Here is a 25,841-nt window from a genome sequence, read left to right on the forward strand (position 1 = left end):
CTTGAAGCAGCTATCAATATGCAGTGAGCTGTCGAAGGTGGAGATGACACATCACAAAGAAAATTCCCCAACAGCAGCGTCCAGCACCACCACGTAAAGGCCTGCTACCCGACCCGAACCCGATGACGTGTGTCGGGTTTGGGTCGGGTCAAGTTGCTCTTCGGGGTCCGGCTTTCAGGCTCGGGTTGGGCCGGGCCGGATCCGGGTCAGACGCACACAGCAAGAATTGCATTTTGCTCTGTTGGTAAATGTTAAAAGTAAAAAACCTACCTGAGCTAGGAGTCCGGGACGTCAAGGAGGGAAACTCAGTCTGCACAGTGAGTGAGTGAGCGTCTATATGACTTTTTTTTTTAAAGAGATACAGCACTGAAACAGGCCCTTCGACCCACCGAGTCTGTGCCGACCATCAACCACCCATTTTATACTAATCCTACACTAATTCCACATCCCCACCTGTCCCTATATTTTCCTACCACCTACCTATACTAGGGGCAATTTATAAAGGCCAATTAACCTATCAACCAGCAAGTCTTTTGGCATGTGGGAGGAAACCGGAGCACCCGGAGGAAACCCACGCAGACACAGGGAGAACTTGCGAACTCCACACAGGCAGTACCCAGAATTGAACCCGGGTCGCTGGATCTGTGAGGCTGCGGTGCTAACCACTGCGCCGCCCTTGAATATTAACTTATGCTTTCTGCAGATTGAGAGTTGCAAGGTAGCTAAAAGGAACATTCCGGTGGTCGGGTCGGGTCGGGCGCAGGAAAAAATGTTGGGACTCGGGCCAGGTCAGGCTCGGGTCCAATGTGGTTCTGTCGGGTTTTTTTTTCTTGACCTGAACAGGCCTTTACCACTGCACAGGCACTGGTGCCGTTTTTTTAAAGGGCTTCAAGCCCTTAGGAAAAAACTGAATTTTTAAAGTTACACTTCTGTGCATTCTCAATTAAAAGCTGGAGGCCCTTTCCCAACCACTCCCCACCTGCCCCCACCCCCCACTAATGTTTTTTTTTAATTGGCCTGTACCCTTGAAAATTTACTTTATTCCCAACATGAACATCCCACCCAACTTGGTCACATTTGCCCTTCAACCCCTTCCCATTCCCATCCCACCCTGATAATTTCACTCCTCCCCCCTCCCCACCAGTGTCTTGCCTTGAATCCCCAAACGGGGATCGGAAACGGCAAGACTTCCAGCCACTGGCCAGAATATTAGAGTGAGATGGCCGCCTGGTCCAGGTAAGTTAATTAACATTTTTTTGCATATATTTTAGTCGGCAAATGAAGACCGCACCGAGGCCTTGCCGCTGCCGGTAAAATGTGGTGGGGACTTCTCGGCGTCGGGGATTGTAGCGGGCCTCTCCCGGCAGAATTTTCCGGGCCCCCCTGCCACAACCACGGACGTCGGAAACCTCATAAAATTCAGCCCACTATTCCCCTTTCGTAAAACCATGTTGACTTTGTCTGATCGTACTGTGATTTTCTAAGTGCATTGTAAAGACTTCCTGAATAATAGATTCCAGCATTTCCCAATGAATGATGTCAGAAATGGGTTTATATGAGCATTGAGATAAATCTAAAACCTAGAGTATGGCAAAATTGATTTGTAGGTTCATATGATATTTTGCACTCTTTTCATACTTTCAGCACAAAATTGTGAGAGACTGATTCTGTATGTAATCACACTGAAGGGAGTACAGATTGGAGAATCAGGAACATCTACAAATTTCACTACTTTAGTGCGTTCTCATACAAGGAAGATCAGAATACAATGACTATTTTCAAAAAGAATAAAACATAAGTAACTCCACTTATTTAAACAAGTGTGTTTGCCAAGGGCATGGAATTTGGTGCAGGGGAAACAAAGAGATATTGCATGGTCTCATGTTGTAAATACACTGAAATACAAACAAATATTTTGCTTAATACTACCTTCTTCAGCATTTTGTAGCCACTCAACAAATTTCTTCATCTGCTCAAGGAAGATGCTTTTGCCTTTGGCAATATGTGCTTCTTTGTACCATTTTAGGATGGCTTCTTCACTCAGAACATCAGCTGTGATTCAGAGCAATTAACAGAAGGTTAGCATTTTTTAAAGTAACGAAAAGTGCAGTTTCTAGCAAAATAAGATGCTTCCATTCTCCCTTGATCACAGCCATTAAGTTCAGACTATACATTTTATGCTAGGCTGATCATCTCTTCCTTATGGGCTGACGCATATGCTCAGTGATATTTCAAGGCTATTGACTCAGCACTGTGTTGAACAGTTCTAGTATAAGTGCAATAGCTCTAACAGATGTTCTTGTCAGAAATCTCTGGCATACTGCAAAAAATAAATTGAGTAACTTTGCTAGGCTCAATTAAGCATGGGGACTTGCCAGATAGGATCACATGCCAGAGATAGGGCTGTCATCCCACATGGCTATAATAGTACAGGGTCAATTCAGTACTTGTATTATGCCATTGTTTCACTAACTTCAGCTAGAGCAATTAAAGTTCATTAAATAATGTTATCTTCGCCACAGTGGCCAAGTCAAATTAGCTGCATGCAATAGGTTCCTTTGGCTTCTTCTGAAACTTAACACACCAAAGTGGAACAGGCTCGAGGGGCCAAGTGGCCTACTCCTGTTCCTAATTTGTATGTGCAGACACTTACTTAGCTCTTGCAATGCATATGAATAATGATGGTCAGAGTTTCGAAAGAAACAGGAAATCTCAGTTCATGGTGCCACCTCGACCTGCATTATAACTAATACTAGCTGAGGAGGTTTGAACTCAGGACAATGAGTAGGTAGTTGATGGATGAATGCCGCAATGAATTTTTAGAGTCTGAGGTGCTAATTTGGCTCCAGCTGTTACACAGCAAGCAGCATAATATTTCTCTACTCCTATTCTACCAGCTGGGTGCTAATCTTGAAGTTAGAACAGTTAAGATAGATTTAATGGCTCTGTACAAGGATTTTCAGCAGCATATAAACTGCACCAGAAACAGAAAATCAAGAGACACTTGTGCATTATTAGTGGCTATTTTCAAAATGGCATTGGCAAAGGCAAGGCAGGAAATCACCCTCAGTGAGGATGATGAATGCCTTGGGGGGAGAACCAAAAAAGTGGAAGCGGAGAAAATAATCCTTTAGTGTAAAATATCCCTTGCCCATTAAGACGAATGTACAACCACACTCCTGCCTACATCCTCAGCAATCGAGTTTCTTGAGCTTACATCAGTAAAGGTATCAATAAGAAGCTATATTGACAGCACAGAAACAGAATCCTTTTCGTTACTGAATACCAATTTACAGCAGCCATGTGATCCCTGAATCAATATCAACCAAGTGTGACATACTTGGAGAGAATACATTCTGGGAATCAACTGGGTCTTCAGAATGGAATTTATTGCAGCATAAAACCATGGAAATGTTTTACAAAATAGGATTCTTTTGTTGTATGAGCTTTTGAAAAGTGCTTTCAGGTATTCTCACACCTGTTGGTCACTTGTATGGGAAGCGCTTGAGATTTTAACAATTTCAGTATTTCCTCACAGATATTCATTATTGTCTTGTTTACTGACAATAAATTACACAGGACCCACTATAAATTGACTATAACTTTATTCAAACAACAATTCCATAGAAGAACTAAATTGTGTTCGAGAGAATTCCTCCATGAGTTAAAGAACATAATCTACTAATTTTATACCATCTATTGATTGTCTTCTTTCAAGGCTGAAAGAATGGGAAGGCAATTGCTTCCAGGTCTCCAGTAGAACTTTTGAGAAGACTGCATTAACATCTCCCAATTTTGACTTCTTTCCTGTAAGAAAGTACCCAATCTCTTTTCATCACTGTCTACTGACAGTTCAGCTGCAACTAAGAACTTGATGCAATGAGAAAAATGTCAGGCATTAAGCCATATTTGATCACTCTATGACAATCTGTTAGTGCATCACTATTCTGCAGTAATTGTGCCACCACATTCATTACTCTTTTAGCTCTCTCCATTTACTTGCTGAGCCATTTAGTGATTCGATAAAAAAATTCTAGGTGCCATTACAAACTCAGCATGTTACGAATTTAATAACACTGGAAATACTTGAGCTACCAAATCAATGATACACTATGGTAATTAGCACTAGAAATAAACATCATTCCAAATAAAACAGGGTAATTGAAAAGGTGCACCCTTTCACTTCAGTGCTGCTGGCAGTTATAGAATACACACACTAGTATTTTCGAAATAAAATGCAACATCCTTATGGAATTGGGGAATGTGTAGAACTCTTTCAGAGAAAGGTAATAATACAGCAACTTTCTCTGGTAGAAATTAAATGTTTCTGGTTGCTATTCAGCACCCCTGTTGTAAGAAAACATTTTTAAATGTTGGTGGAGAACAAAATGAGGCTTAGTTGTGATGGATCCCATGTTTGAATAGCTTGTTGGCAAGTCTTTTAAAATAGCTACTTGGTGAAATACAGGATAGAGGTTCTCCCAACTACATAATTGTATCCTTGCATGTCAGCACCTTCAGAGCAGACTGAAATAAGGGAAGGCAAACTGGAAGGAAACTGGGAGAGATGAAAAAACTTGAGCATGTTTCCTGAGGTTCACAAGTTTCCTCCCAGCCCCAGTAAATAATACAAGATCCTTGACTCATTTACTTAAAATGCAATAACATCCTTTTGGAGCAAAATAATATCTTGGGAACATCCCTTATACAATACTTAAGCACAAATTACCATCATACTGTTTCCTATGAATGCTATGCTCATGACTATCTAACATCCTCTCAAATACATTTTTCATGATCCCATTATGATTAATATACTATTTTTCCATTAACTTGGGGATTCGCAATGCCTCTGCGCTCCCTCTCATTCTGTTTCTTCATATCAATGACCCTCTCTGCTCGTCATCCAACCTATCCCAGTCTTTCCCGATGATTCCACTCAACATTCATTACTTCAAATCTCACATCATCAATGCTGACAACTTCCAGAGTTCTCAGTGCAATGGCCGAATCATGACGTCTTAATTTTCTCTGTGTTTTTCAATTGGTACTAAAAGGTTTTTTCTTCAATTTTCTACATTACATCAGTGACTATACTCCAATAAATACTAAATTTGGTTGTAAAGAGCTCTGGGATGGCCTGAGGTAGTGAAATAGTACTATATAAATTAAATGGAAATTAAATTAAAGCGGATCTTGTCGTAACAATATTCCTGAATATTCTGGAGTAGGGTCAAGGCTGACTGGCCTAAGGCACTGAATGCTGCAAGGAGTGGTACACATTATTGAAAATTGAAATAACTTGGATTTATATATTATATATAAATATATCTATATAAATGCAAGTTCTTTCAATTCTTCGAATGCACAGCTTCCTTCTGGTATGGCCAACTGAACAGTTACCATCTTTGATGGCTCCACCCATCCTTAACTGTCAAAATTCTTGCTTTCGCTACCTTCTTTGACCTTAACTGAGACTCATGCATTCCTTCTATTACTACACTTGCCTCCATGCAGCTTACTTTCCTTTTTTGTGCCAAATACTTTTCTTCCGCAAATAATTTCTAACTCTATATATAAAACATAAATCCCTTTTCATATCTAGCCTCTTACTCCAATTCTTTCTTTTCCAAGACATCAAAACCATGGAACTCCTCATCTTCCTCAGCATTTCCTTCCTCAGATAGGATTTTTAATCCAAGTTTAGCTTAACCTAATCATTCCTGTTTTATCTTGGCTTTTCTATCACTCTTTTGATGGTGTGCTGAACTTGGAAAAATTCCCATATGTAAAGGTTATATATTCATAGAGTCTGCAAGCCAAGGTAAAATGTGAATTAACATGATAGCAAGATGCATATTTGGCGACAGACAAATGATCTAATTTACATCTGTTAGGTATAAGTTGTAACAGATTGCTCCTTGAAGAAAACTTGCCAATTCAAAACGTACCTTTGTAAAAAAGCACAATGATCTTCTGGAAAGCCTTCATAAAGTGGATATTGTCATAGCAATATTCCTGAATCTTCTGGAGTAGGGTCAACTCTGACTGACCTTGGGTACTGAATACTGCAAGGAGTGGTGCATATTGCTGAAAATGATTACAAGTGTATTTAGCTTTCTACAGTTGACAAATGACTCTGTTGTGGCAGTTTGTCTCCACTATCAATTGTTACAGAGGAACTCCACTTCTCTCACATATGTTCTGAATTACAAAAAATATCTTCAGTAGATAGCTGGAAGAGCATATTGGAAATTTGGGTGTATGACTTGTATGATTTTCCATCCATTTATTGTAGTGTATATAAAATCAGGGATATGTGCTTACCCGTTTTTCCAATACATATTTCTGACATGTGATGCACTGCACCAAGAGCACTGAAGACAAAAATGTAACCATTTTGATTTTTTTCCCACATATATAAGTTAATAAAATTCTCAGCTGGCATAACAGACAAATAAACTGCACTCAAATTTATATCCATTGACTAACTGTTAAATATTCAAAATGTTTCCAGCAAAAATAATTTATTACAAAAATCTTCAATTGTCAAACTTTTCTTTTACAATGTGCAGGATAATTAATAGATAAAATAGTTTCCAGAAAATCACATTTTGATAATGGTGTGGGGGAGAAAGGTTGCACTACAATGGGTTAAGTTAAACACCCTTGCACCTCTGGAGCCTGATCTGTATGCCATAGTCAGCTCCTTGCTAGAAACAAGCAGAAAGCTGGCTGCTGGCGGTGTGTGGAAACCAAAGACCATGCACCCAGCACCAAAGGAAGGCTTGCCATCATGCACACAAGTTGCAGGGAGAAGTTTAGAGAAGGTCTTGCAGGAGGTGGGAAATCTGGAATGGGGCGGCAGGGAAAGCAACTTTCCTTGCGGGACCTCCTGACAGCTACTGACTTGCCTTCACCTAATGGTATAGCCACAGCACCTTCTGTATTGAGACCAGAGTTAAAACTCAATTGGGTTCCTCACGACATAATTGTTAATGTTTCTGGTGAAAGCCATAGCCGCTGAACTGTAGTGAGTAATTAAAATGGTGACCAGTAGGACTCTAGCAGGAATGGGGAGGCAATGGCATAGTACAGAGCCCAGGCCAAAGCTCTGGGGACATGGGTTCAAATGCCACCATGGCAGATTGTGAAATTTGAATTCCATTAATAAAATCTGGAATTAAAAAGCTCATCTGATGGTGGTCATGAAACCATTGTCGACTGTTGTAAAAACCCATCTGGTTCACTAATGTCCTTTAGGGAAGGAAATCTGCCAACCTTACCTGGTCTGGCCTGCATGTGACTCCAGACCCACAGACCTCTGAAATGGCCTAGCAAGCCACTCAGTTCAAGGGCAATTAGGGATAGGCAATAAATGCTGGCCTAGCCAGTGACACCCAATTCCCACAAATAAATAAAAAAAAAAGGAATGGGCAGTAAGGCCTGAATGTTCAATTTTAAAATCTGAATACTTCATTTTAAAAGCCCCACGTCCCATTCAAAATGGCTGGGGTGAGTGCAAATTCTTTAGATGTTCGCTACATGCAAGTGTTCCATTCCTTTGTGCCAATCTGCTTTGAGCACAAGAATTCAACTACCCACCCCCCCCCCCCCCCACCCGTCACCCTCCAAATTTCTCACAATTGAGCAAATACAGATAAGTTTTATTTTGTCATATTAATTACATGCTACACTTGAGTGTGAATCCAAAATTTAGCAAGTGTAATGATTGCAGTATCAGATATTAAACGTAATCTGTTTGAATTGGCGACAGGCTACTGTTCAATTATATGTATTTAACATGTTGGTAGAAGTTTGACTAATTACATGCTATTGTAATTCAATGTAGCAACAAGTTTGTTTTATACTGACAATATAATAATGTTTGACAAGAGATGATACATTTATAAGTACTTTCATGGTGACTTTAATTTAACAGTAAACATTTAATCTAACAATAGTTCTTTTAAACTGGCAAAACTTAAAATGCCTCTGTTCTGGTGGTTATAGAGTCAGAGTTATACAGCACAGAAACAGGCCCTTCAGCCCATCGTGTCTGTGCCAGCCATCAAGCACCTAACTATTCTAATCCCATTTTCCAGCACTTGGCCCATAGCCTTTTATATTATGGCGTTTCAAGTGCTCATCTAAATACTTCTTAAATGTTGTGAGGGTTCCTGTCTCTACCACCTCTTCAGGCAGTGCATTCCAGATTCCAACCACCCTGAGTGAAAAAATCTTTCCTCAAATCCCCTCTAAACCTCCTGCCCCTTACCTTAAATCTATGCCTCCTGATTATTGACCTCTCCACTAAGGAAAAAAGTTTCTTCCTATCTAACCTATCATTGTGCCTCATAATTTTGTATACCTCAATCATGTCCCCCCTCAGCCTTCTCTGCTCTAAGGAAAACAACCCCTGCCTATCCAGTGCAATCACATCCTTCCTATAGTGTGGTGCCCAGAACTGTACACAGTACTCCAGCTGTGGCCTAACTAGCGTTTTATGCAGCTCCATCATTACCTCTCTGCAGCAGAAGCACTTTGCAAGTACTCATAGCCCTTTGTGCCATTTAGATTTATTGATTTTCAGAACATGCAACGATCATTAAATTATGAGCGGGAGCAGTGCAGCGTAAGATATGAAACACTTTTATACTCTGAAGTTTAATGCTTTTAATCATAATTCAGCAGATGAAGGTTCACAAACATTATTTCCTTAAACAGCCTGTGTATTTTCAAAATCTCATGCCTAATTTATCTAGAAATGATATATGAAGATAGAAAAGTGAAATATTATCACATCTCATCAAGAGTCAAAAACTCCAAGAGAATTTACTATCCCATGTTCTTATACCCAATTGAGTAACTATGGTCAGGATTGTTCTTTCTTTGAGATCCATACCTTTAGATGTTTCAGAGCTTGTTCTGTGACTAGCTCCTCTTTCTTGTTCCATTCAACAGCATTCATCACGCAGGCCCACAGTAGTCCAATCACTGCCTGTTCTGGCAGATCATTTCTCTTCATCTCTTCCTTGACATAAAGTATTATCTGAAGACAACAGTTATACGTGAAACGATATTCGATAGGAAGTAACCACTTCAGTTTCCTCTCACCATCTTTTCATCCTATCCATTTTCAGAAAATGTGTGACTGGTGCAGAATATTTTCTCAACCATATCCATATGCTAGTCTTGGACAGTGAGTGTCAGCAGAATTTTTCACTTTGGGGTGCATCATGATGGTGTCTAAACAATGGACTGGATTTTACAGTTACCCTCGGACATCGGGGGTTGGGGGGGCTGCGGGGTTGCTGGTGGTGGCTGGAAAATGCGTCCAGCCGAGGCCTGCCACGGGAAGGTCTGGCCCGATATCGCCAGTGGCGGCAAAGCCTCGGTGTTGTCCCTCCAGCCGCTCGGCAACGGGACCAAAATCTAAATATGTTAATTGATTAAAATAAATGAATTACTTACCCGCTCCCACCATCCATTCCGGGGCGATACTGATGCCGGTGGCCGGTACTACTACGCCTTCAGATACCCGTGCAGGTATCCATGGCGGAACACTGTTGGGGAGGGGATGCAGGTAAGTTTTTCCAGTGTGGGGGGGCGGGGAGCGGGGTCAAACTAATTTCAGTAGTCTAGGGGGTGGTGGGAAGGGGTAAAGTTTAAAGTTGATGAACTTTGGCGAGGAGAATGGTGGGAGCATGCGGACTCAGGGGGGTGGGGGAAAGAGGGCAGGTAATTACTTCTATGCTCATTGCTGGGAAGGAATGGGAGAGGGTCAGGAGCACTTTATTTCATTTTTCAGAATCGTTATTCCTTTAAAAATTGAAATTGCAATATAGGACTCGAAGCCCTTTAAAAATGGCGTTGGCACCTGACGCCATTGCCGGGGACAGACCACCCTGTCCCTCCACATCATCGGGGGGTGGGACAGTCCGCCCCGGCATTTAGATGAGCCGCCGCGTTTAATATCGCAGCGGCTCTGCGATTTTGTGCGCAATGGAAAATCCAGCCCAATTTATAGGTACATTGGAGCAGGAGTAGGCCATTCAGCCCATCGAGACTGTCCCGCCATTCAATATGATCATGGCTGATCATCCACTTCAATGCCTTTTTCCCATATTATCATATCCCCTTATGTCATTTGTATTTAGAAATCTGTCAATCTCTGCTTTAAACAAATTTGTCACATTCGCATTTATTTCAAGGGTCACTGGATTGTTGTCAGGAGAGTGAACTCTAGCCTATTTTCCCCTCCCTAGCCCAGAGGTTCTGAATCCAACTGTAGCAGCTGTGTCACCATTCCAGCTGAGATCAGCTAACTCAGCACCTACTGGTTAAACTTACTTGGCCATTAAGGAAGTTAAGAATCCATTTACTTTAATACTAAAATTTCAGCTAAAGGGTAAGCAGCTACCTTCACCAGATATTGTGTACATCCCTTTTTAATAACTTGCAGTAAATCAATGCGAAACTCCAGCATGCAGTTGCTCATTTCTCAGCAGTTCCTTTCCTTTGAGGGGCCAAAACCTACTACAGAGGGAAAAAAAATGTAACTATGACAGCAGTGCACTTGAAGGTCTGGCCTTGCATCGGGGACTCCGTGGCCCTTGGAAAGAACAGAACCGCTATCCACCCATCTAGCAGTCCCACATCCCAGCTCTCAGAGTGATCCAGTGTTCTTTGGGGAGACCATGTGCGTCAGGCTGCCAGCTTCTGTATATGTGACCCCAATATCTCTTCAATATTCTGAAATTATTTCCCCAGCCCACTGAAATGAGGAGGTGGCCTCCCCCATCCCTGCAAACTTCAGCAGGGTCACATGTCAGAGGTTACCAATGGGTGCTTCCTGGCACTTATGAAATTCACACCCAACTGCAACCCACCACTTTCTATTACACGAATTTTCAGCCCCACAAAGTATATTTTGGATTCATGTATCAAAACTTCGGCAAAATAGAACAGTGTATGTGCCCACGCTGGACTTTGCAACTAATCAGATTAGATTGTATGCTTAATTTACTCTGAACTCTAGTAGATGCCAATTAAAAGTGTCTCGACAATTTTCTTTTCAAGGAGATAATTTATGCTGGGGTACAGTTTCATGAACACTCAGTCCAAATAGTTATCTGTCTCATTTTGAGCCTTGGCAACAGGTGTTGGTAAGCTATTCAATTGTCAACATCACTGCCAAGGTCAAATCTCTCTCACCAGACATTCGCAGGCTATTTCCAGCCACAGTAACTGGACAGCAACCAGGAATGCGAATCCTAGGTATTCTACCACCCACTATTCTTAACACAAGGACACTGAGGTCAACAGGAGTCATCCCTTCCATCCTGGGAGAGAACTGCAAAATCAACACAGAGCAAAACTGGGGGGGCTTCCATGTCTGTATGACTCAGTATAATTTTTTAAAAAGTATACAGCAACTGGTGTATTATTCAGTGAACTGTTGGGGAGCTGCATCAGTTAGATTTCAGAATTATAAATTGAATTTTTTGATTCATATCACTGAGAAGGAGATGCGTACCGTGCTATGATTTTCACAAAATAGAACTGACTTTTCTCTCAGGGTATTCGCATTACTGGGGATTAACTTTTCAAGAAACATTTCAAAAATATTAGGTTACATTTATACTAAAATGATGATCCATCATTTTCCACCTACTTCTTTTTAAATGTAATAAACTCATCAACTATAGTTTAGGTCAGATGGTTTCACAGGTCGGCGCAACATCGAGGGCCGAAGGGCCTGTACTGCGCTGTAATGTTCTATGTTCTCTAACTGTGCTGGACTCGTATCCTAGAAGATTTTAAGCATGCAAAAACTTAAAAGAAATGCTTTAATGCTCAGCTGCTGAGCAAAACTGCCTCCATAATTATCTATATCCTTATGAACTGGCACAATGGAAGCCAAGTAAGAAAATAATTTCAGATATTGTTGAGTTTTATCTTCCAAGTACAAAGCTTCAAAAGAATATTACACCTGCAGATTTTTTTTTACATATCTATGGACAGTTCATCTACTTTATTTCAAATAAAGACACCTTCCAATTTATGGCATGAAAAATATCCAGACAACTTATAGACTGCTAACAAGCCAATTATCTGGTAACTAGAATACAGTGAATTGTTCTAGCACCTCATAGCTTAACATACCTCCCTTATGGGGCATTCCTGAGAAAGTTTCTCTTTAAGTTCTTTTTGCAGTTCTTTGCGAGTTCCCAGAGATTGTTGGACTCGGAGGAAGTCAGATAGCTCTTTCAGACCTGCATTAGTGAAGTATGTGGCAAAATGTTCAAAGCTTTGTTTATTTGCCGGGAAGAGTTCCTGTCAGGAAAAACATAATAGTTATGCAATTCTAAAATTATTCACTATGTAATGAAAATGTCCAGTGCCCATGGTATAAATTGTGATGTGCACAAATCCTTGCCTAATAATCCAGTGAATTTCAAGCTGTATATATTTTCAGACTCCGTTTCCTGCAAAATATCAGTTATGCTTATAACATACATGTGGACACCAAACCAAAGTTTCAGGAGAAGTTGTCTTATTTTCCCCCTTCCTATCCCACAGGTGCTGAAGCTAATTGTACTAAAACCACCATCACTTTGGCGCTATCAGCTAACTCAGCAAAGACTTGGCTTGAAATTGGGATCTTTCTAATTTATATGTCTCAACTACTCACTGCCTTAACAAGCTGAGCTAGTAAGGAGCAAATACCTTGTTTTAACTATTTTGCATCCAGATGTAGTAGAGATTTCCATTTCTGATGGGAATTCACAGCAGGCTTTGGCTACTTTGAAGTTGAAACAAATCTCTTAATCCCTTTCTATTGTTGAAATTTTTTTTTAACAACTATTCTTTATTCAAAATATTCATGGATTGGGGCATGCAGAATTTAAGACATCATAATCACTTGAATTGGATTAATCGTCATCCCAGAGAGAATTATTTAGATATCTATATATTGGCCTATATTTTTCCTTATTGACATAAGATAAGCAACAGGAGTAGGCCATTTGATCCCTCGAGCCTGCTCCACCATTCAATAACATGGCTGATCTGATTGTGGCCTTAACTCCATTTTACTGCCTGTCACCCATAACCCTTGGTTCTTTGTCAATCATAAATCTGTCCAACTCAGCCTTGAATATATTCAATGACTCAGCCTCCGCTGCTCGCTGAAGAAGAGATTTCCATGCACCAACGTCTCGGAGAAGAAATTCCTCCTCATCTCCGTCTTAAATGAGAGACACCTTATTATGAAACTGTGCCCCCTAGTTCTAAATTCCCCCAGGAGGGGAAACATCCTCTTAGCATCAACCCTGAGGCCAAAACATTGTATGTTTTCAAGAAGGAGTTAGATATAGCTCTTGGGTCTAATGGGATCAAAGGGTATGGGGTGAAAGCGGGAACAGGTTACGGAGTTGGACGATCAGTGATGATCATAATGAATGGCGGAGCAGGATCGAAAGGCCTACTCCTGCTCTATTTTCTATGTTTCTATGTATCCTGTCAAGCTCCCTCAATCTTATTGAAACCAATAAGATCACATCTCATTCTTCTAAACTCCAATGAGCCCAACCTGCTCAACCTTTTTCATAAGACAAACCCCACATCCCAGGAATCAGCCTAGTGAATCTTCCCTGAATTGCTTCCAATGCAAGTGCGTTCCTCCTTAAAAGATGACTAAAACTGTACACAGTACTCTACATGCAGTTTCACCAATATCTTGTACAGTTGTAGCAAGATTTCCCTATTTTTGTACTCCATTCCCTTGCAATAAATGCCAACATTTCATTTGCCTTCCTACTACCTGTTGAATTTTTGTGATTCATGTATGCGGACAACCAGGTCCCTCTATACTGCAGCATTCTGTAGTCTCTCAGCATTTAAATAATATTCTGCTTTTCTAATCTTCCTGCCAATGTGGACAACCTCACATTTTCCCAGATCATACTCCAGCTGCCAAATTTTTGCCCACTCACTTAACCTATCAACATTCCTTTGCACCCTCCTCACAACTTGCTTTCCTACCTATCTTCGTATCATCAGCATATTTGGCATACAGTTGGTTCCTTCATCCAAGTCGTTAATATAGACTGTAAATAGTTGAGGCCCCAACACTAATCCATGTTACTCTCCACAAGTTACAGTGCCATCCTGAAAATGACCCATTTATCTCGACTCTGTTTCCTGTTAGTTGGCCAATCTTCTATCCATGCTAATATATCACCCCAACACCATGAGCTCTTATCTTGTATAGTAACTTTATGATGTGGCACCTTATTGAATGCCTTTTGGAAATCCTAATATACATTTACTGGTTCCCCTTTATCCACTCTGCATGTTACATCCTCAATCTCTTAATCCCTTTCTATTGTTGAATTGATTTTAACAAGGATTCTTCATTCAATACATTCCTGGATTGGGGCATACATAATTCTAGGATTCATTATCACTTCAATTGGATTCAGTGTCATCGAGAGAATTATAAGATATCAATATATTACCCCATATTTTTCCTTAAAAAACTTTCTCAAATGCAGATGCAAGTGGATAATTAAGACTGAACATTTCAGCAATATGCTACATGAAGTCAGGGTACTAAAGGAAGTGGCCCTGGAAATAGTGGATGGTGATCATCTTCCAAAATTTTATCGACTCCAGAGCAGTTCCTACAGATTGGAGGGTGGTAAACGTAACCCCATTATTTAAAAAAGGAGGGAGTGAAAAAACAGGGAATTACAGACCAGTTAGCCTTACATCAGTCGTGGGGAAAATGCTAGAGTCTATTATAAAGGATGTGCTAGCAGGACACCTGGAAAGCATAAATAGGATTGGACAAAGTCAGCATGGGTTTACGAAAGGGAAATCATGCTTAACAAATCTACTGGAGTTTTTTGAGAATGTAACTAGTAGAATAGATAAGGGAGAACCAGTGGATGTGGTGTATTTGGATTTTCAGAAGGCTTTTGATAAGGTCTCACGTAAGAGGTTAATGGGCAAAATTAAAGCACACGGGATTGGGGGTAATAAACTGGCATGGATTGAGAATTCGTTGACAGACAGGAAACAGTAGGAATAAACGGGTCTTTTTCCAGGTGGCAGGCAGTGACTAGTGGGGTACTGCAGGGATCAGTGCTTGGGCCCCAGCTATTCACAATATATATCAATGACTTGGGTGAGAGAACTAAGTGGAACATTTCCAAGTTTGCAGATGACACAAAGCTGGGGGCGGGGGGGGGGGGGGGGGGGGGGAAGGAATGTGACTGTGAGGAGGATGCAAAGAGGTTCCAATGTGATTTGGACAAGTTGGGTGAGTGGGCAAATGCATGGCAGGTGCAGTATAACATGAATAAATGTGAGGTTATCCACTTTGGTTGTAAAAACAGAAAGGCAGATGATCTGAATGGTGATAGATTGGGAAAGGGGGAGGTACGACGAGACCTAGGTGTCCTTGTACACCAGTCATTGAAAGCAAGCATGCAGTTGCAGCAAGCAGGTAGGAAGGCAAATGGTATGTTGGCCTTCATTGCAAGAGGATTTGAGTACAGGAGCAAGGATGTCTTACTGCAGTTATACAGGGCCTTGGTGAGACCACATCTGGAGTATTGTGTGTAGTTTTGGTCTCCTTATCTGAGGAAGGATGTTCTTGCTATGGAGAAAGTGCAAAGAAGATTTATTAGGCTGATTCCTGGGATGGCAGTATTGACGTATGAGGAGAGATTGGGTCGACTAGGCCTATATTCACTAGAGTTTAGAAGAATGAGAGGGGATCTCATAGAAACCTATAAAATTCTAACAGGACTAGAAGGCTAGATGCAGGGAGGATGTTCCTGATGGCTGGGGAGTCCAGAACCAGAGGTCACAGTCTCAGGAAAAAGAGGTGTGCCATTTAGAACCGAGATGAGGAGAAATTTCTTCAGAGGTTGGTGAACCTGTGGTTCTCTACCGCAGAAGGCAGTGGAGGCCAAGTCATTAAATATATTCAAGGAGACAGATATATATCTTAATACCAAAGGGATCAAGGGATATGGGGAGAAATTGGGAGCAGGGTACTAAATTAGACGATCAGCCATGATCTTTTTTGAATGGCGGAGCAGACCCGAAGGGCCAAATGGCCTACTCCTGCTCCTATTTTCTATGTTTCTATGGGTATCCATGTTTCTTAGCTGATATCGCATGCATACCTTCATTTTCTCCATAGTAATCCCTTACCTTAATTTTCTTTCTCCTACCAAAACAATCCCCCAAAATTTGCAGTAGTTCATGTCAACCTGGCCTCTTTCTCATTAAGGCTTATAACTCACAGTTCTACAATGCCTGGGTCAGATATACTCACCAACAGCCTCTTGTCCAAGTTAGATTTTCGGAGGGATGAGGTAACAGCATTTGCATCTTTTTCTGCCATCCAAGCTTTAAAAACCTTCACAGCAAATGATGCAGATATTCCTGTTTTAAGGGGGAAAAATAGCTTTAAAAACTTGTCCCCTTAAAGCCTGATAAAACAGACAGTTGCAGCTCGAAGCAGATGATTCAAAGACCATATGATCAATTGGTAGCACTCTCACCTCTGACACACAAGGTTCTAAGTTCAAGTCCCACTTCAGACACTTGAGCACAAAATCTAGGCTAACACTCCAGCATAGTACTGTTAGAGTACTGCACTGTGGGAGGTGCTGTCTTTCAAATGAGATTTTAAACCGAGGCCCTGTCTGCTTTCTAAGGTGGACATAAAAGGTCCCAGGGCACTATTTTGAAGGACAGGGGAGTTAGCTGGACATTATCACATTGCTGTTTGTGGCAGTTGCTGTGTGCAATTTGACTCCCACATTTCCTACATTACAACAGTGACTACACTTCAAAAGTACTTCATTAGCTATAAAGCACTTTGGGATATTCTGAGATTGTGGATGGCTTAATTATAAATGCAAGTCTTTCTTTATTTCACGACCTAAAGAATAATACATTCATAGTAGCTTTGATCATTCTTTCTTTCTGTTGGAATCAGTTGTGATCCAATGACTGAGATCAATATTTAAGAAAATTTTGGTATACCCTTCAGGAAAGGAAAACACTGCATCATACAACAATACCCAGACAGACCCAGCAGAGGTGGCGGCACAGTGGTATACAGTTGGGAGGGAGTTGCCCTGGGAGTGCTCAACATTGATTCTGGACCCCATGAAGTCTCATGGCATCAGGTCAAACATGGGCAAGGAAACTTCCTGATTACTACCTACAGCCCTCCCTCAGCTGATGAGTCAGTTCAGTACACCTCCACTTGGAGGAAGCACTGAGGGTGGCAAGGGTGCAGAATGTACTCTGGGTGGGAGACTTCAATGTCCATCACCAAGAGTTGCTCGGTAGCACCACTACTGGTCGAGCTGGCTGAGTCTTAAAGGACATAGCTGCTAGACTCTATGACTTGACCTCATCCTCACCACTCTGCCTGCCACAGAAGCATTTGTCCATGACAGTATTGCTAGGAGAGACCAACGCACAGTCCTCATGGAGACAAAGTCCCGCCTTCACATTGAAGATATCCTCCATCGTGTTGTGTGGCACTACCACCGCAGTAAAGGGATAGATTTCGAACAGATCTAGCAATGCAAAACTGGGCATCCACGAGGCGCTGTGGGCCATCAGCAGCAGCAGAATTGTACTCAACCACAATCTGTAACCTCATGGCCCGGCATATCCCCCACTCTACCATTACCATCAAGCCGGGGGATCAACCCTGGTTCAATGAAGAGTGCAGGAAGACATGCCAGGAGCAGCACCAGGCAAACCTCAAAATGAGGTGTCAACCTGGTGAAGCTACAACACAGGACTGCTTGCATGCCAAAATACGTAAGCAGCATGCGATAGACAGAGCTAAGCGATCCCAACAGATCAGATCAAAGCTCTGCAGTCCTGCCACATCCAGCCGTGAATGATGGTGGACAATTAAACAACTAACTGGAGGAGATGGCTCCACGAATATCCCCATCCTCAATGATGGGGGAGCCCAGCACATCAGTGCGAAAGATAAGGCTGAAGCATTTGCAACAATCTTCAGCCAGAAGTGCCGAGTTGATGATCCTCCTCTTGAAGTCCCCAGCAGCACAGATGCCAGACTTCAGCCAATTCGAATCACTCCGCGTGATATCAAGAAACAACTGAAGGCACTGGAAACTGCAAAGGCTAAGGGCCCTGACAATATTCCAGCAATAGGTCTGAAGACCTGTGCTCCAGAACTTGCCACGCCCCTAGCCAAGCTGTTCCAGTACAGCTACAAGACTGGCATCTACCCTGCAATCTTGGAAATGTTACAGTTACCACCCATCACTAACTTGTTCCTGTAGAATTTATAGGAAAATGCTGTCCTGAACAAATGCACTTACATTTATAGTTAACTTTTCCATTCTGGTTTCAGAAAGTGCAGTGGATTTATATCTATATTTTGAACAATTTGGAATTAACTGGATGCAGTCAGTACTTTACTCCAATTATTTATTTGTAATTGTAATATATCACATTACATAGAAGTTTATTAAAAATGTTTTACACACAAACATGTTACCTTCTGAATACTGAATTTCTTTTGCAGCTTTTAAAGTCTAAATAGTGTTTCTTATGAAATATCTGTTTATACTTGTCACAAATCCTACCATTGTCTTTATGTAATTAATTTCCCATGAATTGCAATTAAAGTACAATAGTAACATCTGTAAATTTACAATTAAAAATATGGAATTTATGTATTTAATAAGGGATGCCTTTCCTTTCAGTACTATTGGCATTCTATTTTTAATGACAACAAGCTAGTATTGTTTTCTGAATGCCACACAAATGCTCAATATAACTGTAATTTGAAATCATTATGATAATCTATAGCACTATAGAAATACTGGTTTCAAAGAGAATAAGACAAGCACACCATAAGTGCACGCATATCTCCTTTATTTACATGGTTCATGGTTTATGGTTCATTTCAGTAGAACACACAAGTGTCCCTTTAAAAGTTAGGACACCCCAGTAAATAAACTTTTCAAAATAATAGGCAGGAGTTAAAGAAGCCATTCCTTTTGGAAAAGATTTAAGTTTTTTGCTCTTATATTATTACCAATTAGAGTCAGAATGGAAGCATGAACAGCAGGGGGCAGCTTTGCAAATAGTTCTTTCGAATGAACAGCACAGGGAAAATAAGTTAAAGGGTTTATTTCTACAGATGTTACCTATATGTGAGTGGAGGGTGGAGAATGATAGTGACGTTCTAAATATCTTCAAATGAAATAGAAAATTTCAGTTAAACCAAGAACTAAATAAATCAATTTTGTGCACGTTTTAATTTCTTAATTTACAATTACTAGTACTACAACTCCAGTAGTTCAAAAACAGTGAAAAGCTAGTTGCTATAACATTGTTACCATATATGGAAGCTCATTTAATGGTCTTCTTTCTAGTACTGCCATTTTTACATGTACGCACGCAAAGAATAGCTGAGCTGTTCTTTCAAGTTTGCTAATCTAACAAAACAGAGTCCCGTTCCAGACCCCGAGGCAAGTGATTATTTATTTTATTAACACCAGCTTTATCTCAGGAACTACTTCTTTAAAAAAAATTATGAAAGTATCAAGTATTACCTTCTTTAACCAAATTATCTGAAAATAGGCTGGTTAAAATTGTAGCTGGAAGTGATCCATTGGCTAACAGGATACCTGTGAGTGTTGCCAACTTAGTCTGTTCTGAAGCTGAAAATGCTTTCAGGAATAGCAATAGCTGAGAAAAGATAACAAATAGTTTTTTTAATAGATCTAGTAAGGGAAGAAGGCATAATATGAGTTATGTTTGATATTACTTGTATCATCTTATGCTTTACTTGTACTTTCATATTAATCTATTTCCTTTAAATGCTATTATGGACATCCTGAACTTGGACACGAAAACAAATTACTGCACATTGAAAAAATTACGATACCTAATAGTTGTGTGACTCTGAGGCTGCAATAGACTGCTTTATTTATATTGCCATGGCTTATGTTTACATGCCAGTGGATTTTGGATATGCAGCACAGCTGCAGTAGTTAACAAAGCAGTGGAAATAAAATGTTGGATAAATGTAAAGCAGGCTGCTAATTTGTTATCACCTGTTTTACATAATTGCACATTTCAAAATCTACCCCACTTACTTTACATTGTACTGTAGGTGACCACTAACATCTATGTACTAACTCAATAGAACTATTAAATACTTCTACAACTTAATTCATCTTAATATACTGCTTTAAAACAATCTTTCAATATATTTTCTATTTCAATTTTATCTTTCAAACTACCACTATATATTTATCCTAAAACTACTCTCTCACACTATCACCAGTAATTTGCACAAAGGTTCTCCCAATCTCCTGCCATAACTTCGACAGACACCTTGGTCATACCATTTTTCTTTTCCACCGAAGTCACGACAGCAGGTTGAGGAATCACCTCATGGAAATTCTACCCCCATATCTTTTACAAAAAAAAAACAAGCTACTCAGAGGTGGAAGGGCTTAAATAAAACTGTGTACTTTTGCAAAAGAGAAATCTGCACTCAGCGTCCCCCTCATAATGACTTCCATATCAACTACACACTTCAGATTTAACATGTTGATTGAGGAACAAGTCACAGCATGCACACTCATCAATACTCATTTACTTTATGACTTCATTTGTATCCCTCATTGAGACTATTGTATTCGCTCCAAATACATTATTTTTTTATATATAGACCCTCGCAGCCATTGCCCCCACATCTCCTGAAGCCGCCGATTCATGCACAGACACAAGCTGTCCACTGGTGCATACCACAGTGTTGACTGCTTCACATGTGAGCTCTGACAATGAGTGGTGACAGACTATTCTACTGTGCAGGTCATCAGAGCCAACCCCAATCCTGTCCTCACCCGAGACCCACACATGCACACATACAGCAGGTGCCACTGGATAGCAATTAGAAGCAGGAACCCGGTTCCGTCCAGGGCTGCAGAATTAATAAAAAGTCCTAAAGCACGATGATGGATTAATTCAATGTCATAAAGTGAAAGAAAATAAAGGTTAAATTTTCAAAGAAAGTTTGTAATCTCTTCAGAATCCCTGAAAAAGAATTACTAGACTGAGCCTAGCTAGATTAGGTAGAAAGCGTTTAAACTAACTTGGCAGAGGTGTGGGAACCAAGGTGCACAGAATACTGACAGATAGCACTCGAGTAGAAAATACTAAGTTTTCAGATACGTTCACAGTAAGGAAGAAAGTAATAAAGTATAAATTATGGTTACTATGCATGTATATGAATGCATGGAGTATGGTAAATAAGATTGGTGAGTAACAGGACCAGATTGCCATGTGGAAATATGATGTTGTGGCAATAACAGTGACCTGGCTCAAAGAAGGGCTGGACTGGGTATTAAATATTCCTGGACACAAGGTGTTCAGGAAAGATAAGAAAGGAAGGAAAGGGGGAGGGATGGCAGTATTGATCAAGGAGAACATTGCAGTGCTGGAGAGAGAGGGGGCTGAAAGTTATGGTGCAGAAATCGGCGGCAGAATTAAACAATGGTGGTCTGCCCGTACGGACCGCACGTTGTGGAGCCGCTGCAGTATTCAGCGCAGCAGCTCATTTAAATGGCCGGGCCGGACTGCCCACTCTGATGACATGGAGGGGGCGGACTGTCCGTCCACGGCAATGCGTCAGCAGCCTTTGCGCAGGCACTGATGCCATTTTTAAAGGGCTTTGAGCCCTTCTATTTAGTTTAAATATTTAAAACAATAGATTACAAAAAATGTTAAAAAACATTTAATCTACCCCTCTCCCAACCCCCCACATAACCATGAAATGCATTACTTGCCCTCTCCCCACCAAAACACTTCCCCTGCCCAACTGACCTCCCTCCCCCGCCGGCCAAAGTTTATAAACTGTAACCCTTCCCAGCATCCCCTACACCAAACAGATGAGTTTGACCCCACTTTCCACTGCACCCCCCACTCCCTGCCATACACTGCACTGAAAAACTTACCTGCTCTCCCCTCCCCACCAGGGTTCCACTTTGGATCCCCGGACGGGGATCTGAAGGTATGTGAGTGCCGGCCACTGGCACCAATATCGCTCCAGGACAGATGGCAGGAGCACGACGGTCATTAATTCAGGTATTTACATTAATTTACATATTGAAAGTGGGGGGGGGGGGGGGGTGGGGGGGGGGGGGGTGTAAAACGGCACCACGAGGCCTCACTGCCGCTGGCAATATGGGGCCGGGCCTACCCGCCGTCAAAGTCCGTGGCGGGCCTCTCCCGGAGGCATTTTCCGGCCCCTTTCAGCAACCCCCCCATCCCCCCGCTACAACCCCTGACGTCGAGGGGTCTGTAAAATTCAGCACAGGATGTCCCAGAGAGGTCAAAGACAGAATATATTTGGTTAGAGCTAAGGAACAAAAAAGGTGCAATTACATTGCTCGCTGTCGTCTATAGGCCACCAACTAGCGGGGAAGATGTAGAGAAACAAATTTTCAAGGAAATTACAGAGAGGTGCAAGAATTATATACAATATAATATATTATGTAAAGAATTATATAGATTAGTTGGATTGGAGAGTCTTTCATTATCTGACTATAGACTGGGATAGTAGTGGTAGAAAGGGGCAAGTGTTCCGAGAGTGTGTTCACAAAATCTTCTACAATAGTATGTTTCCAGTCCAACAAGAAAGGAGGCACTGCTAGACCTGGTTCTTGGGAATTAGGTGGGCCAAGTAGATCAAGTGCCAGTTGGAGAATATTTAGTGGACAGCGATCACTGTATCATAAGGTTTAGGTTGGCTATGGAAAAGGACAAGGAACAATCCAGAATAAGAATAATTAACTGGGGGAAAGCCAACTTCACTGGGGTAAGAATGGATCTGGCCCAGATAAAGAGGAATCAAATGTTGGCAGGCAAAACAGTAGCTGAACAATGGGTTAGCTTCAAAGAGGAGATAGTTCGGGCATAGTCAAGGTATATTCCCACAAAGGGGAAAGGTAGGATAAACAAATCCAGAGCTCCCTGAATGACGAAAGAGATAGAGATGACGATGAAGAAGAAAAAGTGTGCTTATGACAGATGTCAGGTAGATAATATAACTGAGAACCAGGCTGAATGTAGAAGATTCAGAGGGGAAGTGAAAAAGTAAATAAGAGAAGCAAAGAGAGAGTATGAAAAGAGACTGCCAGCCAACATAAAAGGGAATCCAAAAGTCTTCCATAGGCATGTAAAGAGGTGATAAAAGGAGAAGTGAGGCCAATTAGGGACCAAAAAGGGGATTTACACATGAAGGCAAAGGGCATGGCTGAGGTATTAAATGAATACTTTGCATCTGTCTTTACCAAGGAAGACGATACTGCGCAGGTCATGGTGAAAGAGGAAGTAATTCAGACACTTGGTTTAAAATTGATAAGTAGGAGGTATTGGATAGGCTGTCTGTACTTAAAAGTTGATGAGGCACCAGAATTGGATGAGATCTATCCAAGGATAGTGGGGAAAGTGAGAGTGGAAATTGTGGGGGCACTGGCCATAATTTTCCAGTCTTCCTTACACAGGTGGTGCCAGAGGACTGGAGAACTAAAAATGTTGCACCTTTGTTCAAAAAAGGGTGTAAAGATAAGCCCAGCAACTACAGGCCAGCCAGTTTAATCTCAGTGGTGGGGAAGCTTCTAGAAACAATAATTCGGGACAAAATTAAGTGACTTGGGCAGCGAGTTTAATTAAGGAAAGCCAGCACAGATTCGATAAGGGAAAATTATGTTTAGCTAACTTGCTGGAGTTTTTTGATGAGATAACAGAGAAGGTTGATCAGAGCAATGCAGTTGATGTAGTGTACATGGACTTCCAAAAGGCATTTGATAAAGTGCCACACAACAGACTTGTGAGCAAAGTTACACCTCATGGAATAAAAGGCACAGTAGCAACATGGATACAGAATTGGCTGAGTGACAGAAAACAGAGAATAGTGGTTTATATTTGTTTTTCGGGCTGGAGTTGAGTTCGCCAGGGGTTCGTGTTAGAACCCTTGCTTTTCCTCATATATATTAATGACCTAGACCTTGGTGTACAGGGCACCATTTCAAAATTTGCAGATGATACGAAACTTGGAAGCATTGTGAACTGTGAGGAGGATAGTGTAGAATTTCAAAAGGACATAGGTTGGTGGAATTGGTGACAAGTGGCAGATGAAATTTAATGCAGAAAAGTGTGAAGTGATTCATTTTGGTAGGAAGAACGCAGATAGACAATGTAAAGGATACAATTCTGAAAGCGGTCCAGGAGTAGAGAGACCTGGGAGTATATGTGCATAAATCATTGAAGGTGGCAGAACAGACTGAGAACGCAGTTAATAAAGCATACAGCATCCTAGGCTTTATTAATCGGGGCCTAGAGTATAAAAGCAAGGAAGTTATATGAAACTTGTATAAAACACTGGTTCGGCCTCAACTGGAGTATTGCTTCCAGTTCTAGGCGCCACACTTTAGGAAGGATGTGAAGGCATTATAGTGAGTGTAGAAAAGATTCATGAAGATGGTTCCAGGAATGAGGAACTTCAGTTACTTAGATAGATTGGAGAAGTTGGAACTGTTTTCCTTAGAGAAGATTGAGAGGAGATTTGATAGAAGTATCTAGAATTATGACAGGTCTGGACAGAGTAGATAGAACGAGAGGGCGCAGATTTAAGGTAATTGGCAAAAGAAGCAATGGCTACATGAGGAAAACATTTTCACGCAACAAGTGGTTAGGATCTGGAATTCACTGCCTGAGAGGCAGGTTCAATCAAGGCAATCAGGAGGGAACTGGATTGTTATCTGAAAAAGAAGAATGTGCAGGGCTATGGGGAGAAGGTGGGGGAATGGCACTAGGTAAATTTCTCATTTGGAGAGGCAGCACAGACACGATGGGCTGAATGGCCTCCCTTCTGTGCTATAACAATTCAATGATTCTGTGAATCTGTGAAATTACCTTTTTAATTGCATCTTCAAATGCTTTTTCAAGATACTTGTAACGCCTGATCAGCTTATTGAAGACCTAAAGAAAAACAAAAAAAAGTTCAAGTCACGAAATGTTCTGCCCAAGTGTGAAATTAAATCTATAATACCTTGTTTAGCTCAAGATTAAAAATAGCATAGCACTGGTTGTACTGAATCACATTGTCAGCCTCTATTCCTGCCTTTCTATACCGAGAAAGATTGTTTATGTGGAACATTTTACATCAATCAATGCGATTCTCTGATCCTTCAACTAGCTCGCTGTGGGACAGCTTTGTGGAAATACTTCTCACCCACAAAATGCAGTACGCTAATATTTTATATCAACATCTATAATGTTCGCTGGATGGAAGGAGCTGCAGATAGTAAAGTTATCTGCAAAAGTATGGACCTAAAAAAAAAATTCTTTCCACTTATCCACAGTTGGACCATGCTGAGGACATCACTCTAGGCTGTAATCAAGACTACAGTAATCCAGAGACCATATTTCTGGCAGCACGGATTTGACCAGTTTCCAACTGACCTTTTGTCCAAATTGGGACGAGGTGAAGAAAGGGTAGCTGGCAATCCTGTCTTCTTGTTGACTGGCTCAGCCTCTTCATTGAAATGTCAGTTACGGCCATTTGTGAAATAAACTTACTGCACTGGGAGCTGCCCTGAATGTAAAATGTTAATTTTTTAATATAACAAAGAAGGATATGTTTCTTGTATCCCCGAATTAACTTATTCATTCCAAATTTCTTTTCAGTAGACTAAATGACTTTAAAAAATTGATAAATTATACTTTTAAGGCGTGTT

The 25,841-nt window shown here is 41.0% G+C and overlaps 1 protein-coding gene across 3 annotated transcripts in view; it reads right to left on the reverse strand.

Annotated features, from left to right (window-relative positions):
- LOC137346060 (eIF5-mimic protein 1) overlaps positions 1-25,841 on the reverse strand; it is a 102,444-nt gene that overhangs the window by 11,671 nt on the left and 64,932 nt on the right. For 2 of the 3 annotated variants that reach the window (XM_068009345.1, XM_068009353.1), the window contains 7 exons: positions 25,018-25,083; positions 19,644-19,779; positions 16,358-16,467; positions 12,169-12,339; positions 8,906-9,052; positions 5,952-6,090; positions 1,930-2,052 (listed from right to left, as the gene is read on the reverse strand). In XM_068009345.1, coding sequence (XP_067865446.1) covers positions 1,930-2,052; positions 5,952-6,090; positions 8,906-9,052; positions 12,169-12,339; positions 16,358-16,467; positions 19,644-19,779; positions 25,018-25,083 — 892 coding nt within the window. The remainder of the gene's footprint in view (positions 1-1,929; positions 2,053-5,951; positions 6,091-8,905; positions 9,053-12,168; positions 12,340-16,357; positions 16,468-19,643; positions 19,780-25,017; positions 25,084-25,841) is intronic. The other variant, XM_068009362.1, reaches the window with a different exon arrangement.

Source organism: Heterodontus francisci, chromosome 2 (assembly GCF_036365525.1).
Source record: "Heterodontus francisci isolate sHetFra1 chromosome 2, sHetFra1.hap1, whole genome shotgun sequence".
NCBI classification, from domain to species: domain Eukaryota; kingdom Metazoa; phylum Chordata; class Chondrichthyes; order Heterodontiformes; family Heterodontidae; genus Heterodontus; species Heterodontus francisci.